Source organism: Anopheles darlingi, chromosome 2 (genome assembly GCF_943734745.1).
Source record: "Anopheles darlingi chromosome 2, idAnoDarlMG_H_01, whole genome shotgun sequence".
Classification (NCBI taxonomy): domain Eukaryota; kingdom Metazoa; phylum Arthropoda; class Insecta; order Diptera; family Culicidae; genus Anopheles; species Anopheles darlingi.
This window is the reverse complement of record NC_064874.1, coordinates 38889403-38896902: the sequence shown is the minus strand read 5'-3', so window position 1 is coordinate 38896902 and position 7500 is coordinate 38889403. Positions and strand designations below refer to the sequence as shown.

At 47.6% G+C, this 7500-nt stretch overlaps 3 protein-coding genes across 6 annotated transcripts in view; 1 reads left to right on the top strand and 2 right to left on the bottom strand.

The window, feature by feature from the left end:
- LOC125948557 (probable splicing factor, arginine/serine-rich 7) overlaps positions 1-279 on the bottom strand; it is a 2253-nt gene extending 1974 nt beyond the window's left edge. Inside the window, exons 1-2 of the mRNA XM_049674752.1 lie at positions 193-279; positions 1-97 (exon numbers count right to left, since the gene is read on the bottom strand). The exon at positions 1-97 is cut by the window's left edge and continues 1974 nt beyond it. Coding sequence (XP_049530709.1) covers positions 1-61 — 61 coding nt within the window. The 5' untranslated portion in view covers positions 62-97; positions 193-279. The remainder of the gene's footprint in view (positions 98-192) is intronic.
- Positions 280-639: 360 nt separating this feature from the next.
- Positions 640-5338, top strand: LOC125948581 (probable protein phosphatase 2C T23F11.1). 4 transcript variants are annotated; one of them, XM_049674794.1, is made up of 3 exons: positions 640-820; positions 1719-2082; positions 2815-5338. In XM_049674794.1, the coding sequence occupies exon 3, from the start codon at positions 2882-2884 to the stop codon at positions 4199-4201; it is 1320 nt and encodes a 439-aa protein (XP_049530751.1). In that variant the 5' UTR covers positions 640-820; positions 1719-2082; positions 2815-2881; the 3' UTR covers positions 4202-5338. The 4 variants fall into 4 exon arrangements, with proteins under 4 accessions (XP_049530751.1, XP_049530750.1, XP_049530749.1 ...); XM_049674793.1 differs by lacking the exon at positions 1719-2082; XM_049674792.1 differs by lacking the exon at positions 640-820 and having other exon boundaries at positions 878-2082.
- A 277-nt stretch (positions 5339-5615) lies between these two features.
- The window catches only part of LOC125948506 (hemicentin-1-like), a 9935-nt gene continuing 8050 nt past the window's right edge, over positions 5616-7500 (bottom strand). Inside the window, exon 9 of the mRNA XM_049674648.1 lies at positions 5616-7500. This exon is cut by the window's right edge and continues 290 nt beyond it. Coding sequence (XP_049530605.1) covers positions 5788-7500 — 1713 coding nt within the window. The 3' untranslated portion in view covers positions 5616-5787.

Here is a 7500-nt window from a genome sequence, read left to right as displayed (position 1 = left end):
TGGTGGCCTGCGGGGCAATGTTGGTGATTTGCACCACCTTCGTGCCCGAACCACCCGCCATTATGGTTAGCAGCGTGCACCGGGGACGCCCGGCTTACTGCGCGAGTAGAAACACCAATCAAGGCAAACAGTTACCATTCGTCCGCGCTCTATTACTTGCTCCGCATTTTGCAGATAGTTTCGGCTACTTACGCGTATCCGGGTGCACAGGGAATTGAATTTTCTTCTCGAGAATTCGCCAAACGCCGCTTTTCGTGAAGAGAAAATGTCAGAATCGCGTTTACGGTCTGTGGAGCACGCTCTCACCAACACACATCCAACTTGCCGATCAACTGTGGTAAATCCCTAGTGTCTCCACGTAGCGCGTCTATAAATAACGCGACCAGCTGGTTTAAATGGTAGATTTGCTCCCCCGACATTTTTATTAATCTAAACAATAAGCAAAAAGAGTTGATAAAACGACTAGATAGAGTTTATAGTAGGCTGGGTCCTTTTTACAGTCCCGGTTTCGTTCGTTATGCATTACCACAGTGCACACGCCAGGAAAATCGAAATATTTTGCATGGGCTTCTTTTCAAAAGTACAGTTGACATTTCGACGATAAGCTCCGGGAGGCAGATTTTATCGTTTCACGTATTTTGCACCGCTCCGTGATTTTTTGTGTTTGGTTTTGCGGTCTCTTATCAGGTCAATTTTGCTCCACGGACTGAAAGTTGAATCACCGGTACATCGCGTTTTGTGTGCGTAATCAGCAGTGATCGTCCAGCATCTTCGAAATCACCAAAAGGCATCGGATCAAAGTGAAAAGCCGTCGATAGAGGTAGGTAGAGGAGGGCGAACGATGTTGGGACGGTTCCATGTTGTTGTCTTTGCTACGGCTTTCGCGCAGAATGTAAAGCAGGAGGCACGTAAATAACCCAAAACGGTTCCGGCCCGGTTTCGTCTTCGTCGTCGTCGCGTGTTCTGTTCGCATTAGCTGCCCAAGGGAGTGATGCCGGGCTTAACGAATTATGTGGGTCGGACGAAATTAGGAGTTTTGCTGCATCGTTACGCACGCAGTTATGCGCATTTTTGTGTTGTGCCGCGGTAGCTTCCCGATAAGTGCCTTTATCAAATGAGTATTCAGGCTTGAAGGCCACCCCCCCATCCCTTGGCGCCTGAAATCGCTTCTTGCCGTTGGTGTTCTTCGTCATAGATTGCGCGGCATCGTCTTTGTTTTGTCCAGTTTGCAGAGAATTTTGCGTTCAAAGCGATTGGGCTCGGTTGAGGAGAATGCAGGAGAACGCACACCTATAGGCGCCGGTCAACCAAAAAGAAGACCCAACAAAGCGATGGTTTCTTATCTCCGGGGCTGCAGCCTTACCAATACGGATTGCGCTATATTCCTTGCATCGCTGTTATGATGATTCATGTCATTCGAATCGTAATAAAGCGATAATAATTTAATAACCTAAACCAGGACTGGTTTTTGTGGATGCATGGAATTTCAATGTATCCGATAGTAAACTCGCGTAACGGCAGTCGAGATCAAATCCCTTTCTGAATGGCTCCTCTTTCCAGTTCTATCATCAAGTTTCTTTCTTTCTCTTCTTTTCTCTCGGAATTCCCGGCTTCATCTTCTCTGCAAAAAACCATATTCATCATCATCATCGTCGTCCGCATTATCAACCAAAACGTACATACACACATCATCCGCCGGGCTACAAACAAAGTGATAGATGGTGGAAAACAGGTGTTGAGAGAGGGTGGAGGAGAAGCGGTCACGTTGGTGCGGGTGAATAACGAATCAAAGACAGTCGTCGAAAACAGTCATCACTGGTCCCCCTCCTTACCTTAAATTCATTAGGCGGTATTGTGCGATCATGCTATGGTTGCTTCGATAGTTGCACCTACAAGATCAAACTCGGTGGCCCTATCATACTAAGCTGTAGCTGTGGTGTAGCATCCTTCATTGCTAGTAGTAGATAGTAAAGAATCAACCTCACCAATATTCTTCATGCCAATGTAATGCTGAAAGGCGAAGCTTAAAAGGAACAGACATTATTGACGCCAATTGCAAACCGATAGCAAAAGCTGTTAGTGGTGAGTATTTTTAGTTTACATCGAACGAATCTCTGTTACGATCGTGATAGTTGTATCGGTGGATCAGTTAGGCTTAACCGCAGCAGGCGTTTGCTAGGAAGCAGCAATCCTCCGATCCGAATAGGCACTCTCAACTTGGTCTTGGTTAGTAGGAGACTCCTTATTTAAATGTTGAGTATTCATACCGGAAATTCGCTAGAAATGGCCTGTCTGATCGTTCGAGATGTTTATTGGACTCGGTTTCTCGTGATTATGCAACTGCACGTCTAATTAGCAACACGCTCCGCTCGTAGCATAGCCTAAACACTGAGCATTCTGCTACAAACAGCGCATTTGATAGATAATGAAAGGGACGATTCTTTACTACAACAAATTATAATAGTCTCTTATCATTCCTGCTTATAATGCAGTGTCGCGCTATCTGTGAAAAAGGAAACCTTTTTCTGTTTATCCTTTTTGTGGTGACTGATCTGTAACACAAACCATTTGACTTAATCTGTTTGATCTTGTAGCTTAAGCCAAGAGATTAAGGTATGAGAAGACCGCTTTAGAGCAAAGTAGGAAGTTCCAGCGCTATTGATTGTTTACTTTATCCACCTGGCTACTTATCGCAAAGAACCTACGGTTGCGTGTTAAGTGGCTAGTATCACTTATACTACTACCCAACGTTGTCCGAGACATTTTTCATCTATTACGGAAATTATCACTTATCTATGCTTTTTTTCTTTTTAGGAATCACTAAAGAAACAAGGATACTAACAATTGTCGCGCAATAACATCATTACACCAGTGATTCAAAATGGGACAGTCGCTATCAGAGCCGGAAACATCGAAAGAGACAGCCTTCTGTCAGAATGATTACTACAAGGTTGGGTCCAGTTGTATGCAGGGCTGGCGCATGCACATGGAAGACTCACACACACACATTCTTTCGCTACCGGACGATCCGGGAACCTCGTTCTTCGCCGTGTACGATGGACACGGTGGTGCCAAGGTAGCCCAGTACGCCGGGATGCACCTGCACAAGTACATTACCCGGCGGGCTGAGTACGGGACGGACCTCAAAGTGGCGCTACAGCGTGGTTTTCTGGATCTAGACGAAGCCATGTTCAACATCGATGACCTGCGCGAACAGATGTCCGGTTCGACGGCGGTGGTCGTGCTTATCAAGGATAACCAGCTATTCTGCGCCAACGCAGGGGATTCGCGTGCAATCGCATCCGTGAACGGCCGATTGGATGTGCTATCGTTCGACCACAAGCCGATGAACGCAACGGAGATGGAGCGGATTCGTAACGCCGGCGGGTACGTAGAGTACAATCGCGTCAATGGATACCTTGCCCTCTCCCGTGCGCTTGGTGACTTCGGTCTCAAGCGTAATCAGGAGAAGAAACCCGAAGAGCAGATGGTCACGGCGTTCCCCGACGTCGAGGAGCGTGAGGTGACGGAAGACTGGGACTTTCTGGTGATTGCGTGTGACGGTATTTGGGACGTGCTGTCCAGTCAGTCAGTGCTCGAGTTTGTGCAGGACGAAATCGCTCAGGGTTTGTATCCGCAAAAGATTTGTGTGAACTTGATGGTACGCTGTCTAGCGCCAGATTGTCAGATGGGAGGCATCGGTGGTGACAACATGACCGTGATTATCGTTTGTTTTCTACACGGCCAACCTTACGAGCAACTAGTAGAGCGATGTAAGGTTGCGGTTGCGAAACGCGAAGCAAAGGCCAAGAAACGGCAGCAAAGGAAATCGTCACACAGTGGGGACGAGACAGTAGCGGGTTCTTCCGACGTATCCACAAAGGAAGAGGACGACGGTCGCGTAAGGAATGGGCGTGTGCTAGAGGATGATTCGTCTGGAAGTGATAGTGAGCGATCGGATGAAGCACGTGCGCCGCCTACCCCTACCCCCGCTGTTGCTGTACCGGAAGGTGCAGCCACTTCCAGTACCTCGTTAACTTCTACCGAAAAGAAAGATCAATCAAAAGCAGTACAGGACGATGAATCGCTCGAACAGGCCACCAAAAGCAGTCACAAAGATAAGGTAGCGGATGACGATTTGAAGTCTCCGCAACCTTATATCATGGACGATGAAACTAGTGAAGAGATCGATCTAAAGTAGAGAGCTCCCTAGGCACGGGAGAGGATGGCGAAGTTGGGCTTCTTTCCTTTCCACTTTAAATAATGCCCACACGATAGCTTGCCCGAGAGAACTAAAAAGCCCAACCGGTTTGTGCATCACTCATTTTAAGCGATTTTGTTTGTAATGTTAGACGTTTTTTCTTTGTTTTCCCTTTTCATACGGTACATGTTACGTGGCGTAACCTTTGAACGCGGGGTCTCTAGAATAATAGTAATATGATGATGATGATGATATTTTAAAAACAAAACAAAACGAAGGCCAACTTTCTTCCTAACGTGCGCGCGCTAGCAAATACCAAATACTGTACAGCAGAAGATAGTGTAGACATGGACAGTTCATACCAAAAGTAATGGCGCGGAAGCAAAAGAAGTAGAAGTGTGCAGGTGAACAACCTCCCAACTACACGGCGCGGGGCAACTGTCCTACTGTTAAGCAAGTATGTAAGCGTACAAAGCACTCCCAACAATGGCGGTGTCGGCGGTGTTACTGAAAGCTAACTGAATTAACCATTCGGTACCGACAGCGTTTGGACCGTTCCTGCAACTACGATACGCTTTCTCTCAGTGATCCCTATCCCAGTGTCCCCGACACGAGCTATATCGCATCGGTGCACTGAAAAACCTGAATGAGTTGAGCTTGTGAAGAGACACCTGAGACTGCTTTCCTCATTCACAATAATAATGCTCATGCTATCCTCGTCGCGTGGTCTAGCCACCGTGTATCTTGTTCCTGTAAATAGGCTGAATCTTTTATATACCAAAAAATATCTACATTCGGCACGGGCGCAAGGTACGAGGGATGGATGTAGTAGTATCACCGGTCAGCATATAGACTGCATGCTGCATGCATCCGTTTACCGAGCATATCTTTTTTTGCTGCTGGGTATATGTCATAAGGCTAGTACATAGCTGCCTGGAAGGATAGTAGGGAGCGTGGGGACAGTATGGGCTATGTATGTAAATATCGGCCTGAACGATGGTCGTACCGATGTTGAACAAAAACAATACATAACATCTATTGGTAACTATCCGATCTGTATGCTATTAAATTATACATGAATACATGTGGAAATATATATACATATATATTTTCTTTTTCGAGATAAACAGTTAGTAGACAAACAGTGTCTATTGTAATTTGGCTTGTGTAGTAGTTAATATCACACGATCAGCGAATTCCGTTTTCTGTCCGATGTCATTACTGAAGGCTTTGAATCGTTTAATGCTGATCGAGATCATGGTTGACTGAAAATATATCAACCTCGTAAAAACTATCTCATGTAGAGATCGTAAAGGTTTAATGTTATGTACTGATTGCAAGTATCGTGAAAAATGCTTTAAAAACAAGCTTTACTTACATATTATCTGTAGGTACAACGAAAAATACTAAAGCAATACCGCATATTAGGCTGCTGCCCACATGGGTTCTTTATTGTAGAAAATGTTAGGTAAGATTGCATGGAATTTATGCGGCAGTTACAACACGTTTAAAGTTGCAGTTCTTTGGTTTTTCAATTCGTGATTCCAATCGGTTCCGTGTTGCAAAGTTTGATCAGTTTAAGGCGTTTATTCGAGCCAATGCAAGTACACGATGAAATCGTGCACATATTCGACACGTCGTGTCTTCCTGGAAACGGATTTGGCAGTAAGATGGAGCTTATAGAAACGACCACGTTGTAGTTTCCGGTTCGCGTACAGGCGCACGGCACCAGACGTTTTACGCATCGTCTCCAACGTAAAAATGTGCGCGTACTGTCGATCACGGAAGCTGAAGCTAGTATCGTAAGCCATCGTTTGCTGATCCGCCGGAACCGAAACGATGGCTAGCGATTGACGCGTATTTGCGAAGCGTTCCAATGTGATAATCAGATGGGATAACGTTTGCCCGACAAGCGCCCGATCCGGACAATCGTAAGGGGTACGGGTGCAGTTTAGGTAGCAAGTTTCACGCTCATAGTCCTGCTCATACTCGGGCGGACAGGCCGTGTGTACGCACAAGTATGAACCCCGGGTGTTCAAACAGGACAAACTATCGCCACACTCGTCCGCCTGCAGCTCACACTCGTCCACATCGTGGCAGCGATTGTCTAGCCAACGGAAACCATCAGGACAGCGTGGTCCGACCAGTCGGCCACTCGGTTCGTTTCGTTTGCGCTTGATCGTACACGTGCGACCGTCCGATGTCAGATGGTATTGGGCAGGGCAATAGCATTGATAGCTGCCAGGCACATTGGTACAGTAGTGGGAACACTCGTGCACCTGCTCACGGCACTCGTTTATATCGATGCAGTGAAGTTCCGCATCGGCAGGATCTGCTTCAGCATCCCGCTCGTACCATGCAGTACGATATCCTGGGGCGCACTGACACTCATAGCTACCGATAGTGTTAACGCACAGCTGGGCAGGTGAACCTTGGCAGTAGTTACCGCTGGAACACTCGTCCACATCGCTACAGTCGCCGGTGGTTACATTGTGCTCGTATCCCTGCGGACACTCGATCTCTGTTGGTGGTGCTAGGGTACGATCACCGAAGTACAGATTGTATTCTACTGTATCATTCGGTAGTTGAGCCCTGTTGGTTAACGTCACCTTGATTCCGTATGTTAATGGTTGTGGTATGTCCACGTACTCGACCGGAGGTGCCTCGGCGTACTGGTAGTTGCGCACCACCTGGAAATCGTTGCGGTCCTCGCTGGAAGTGCTAGCATAATCTGCGCTGTCCGTATCCGCTGGCTGCCGATCGTTGTGCGACGATGTGCTCACGGGAGGAGCATTATTCGATTCGTACATTACTAGCGGTGTAAAGCTACGCCGTCCAGCAGCCGCACTCGTATCGATTGTCCTGAGTAGAGCATCGTTTCGACAACGTTTCGTACTGCAGGGAGCGATCTCCGCGTTCTCACCGGCACACATCTTTCCACCCGCCTTCGGTTCCGGGTTGTTGCAATAGCGCTTGCGGCTCTTGACGCCGGTGCCACACGATTTACTGCAGCGCGTCCAAGGTCCCCAAGCGGACCAGCCACCGTCGACGTTACATTCCTGCTGTTTGCATATCCTAACTTCACTCTCCGGACCCTGACAGGATAGGCCACCATGACGCGGTATGGGATTTGAGCAGGTTCGCAAGCGCATACTGCGGCCAAAACCACACGCCTCACTGCACACCGTCCAATTAGACCAGGGCGTCCAGCCTCCATCGACTGGACAGTACCGTACGTGGCATGGTTCCTCCTCATAACTCTCCCCTACGCAAGGCTTACCACCTAGCGATGGAACCGG

Bases quoted from the DNA above. Each gene is read 5' to 3' on its own strand.
- LOC125948581 (XM_049674793.1), top strand. From the start codon at position 2,882: ATGGGACAGTCGCTATCAGAGCCGGAAACATCGAAAGAGACAGCCTTC.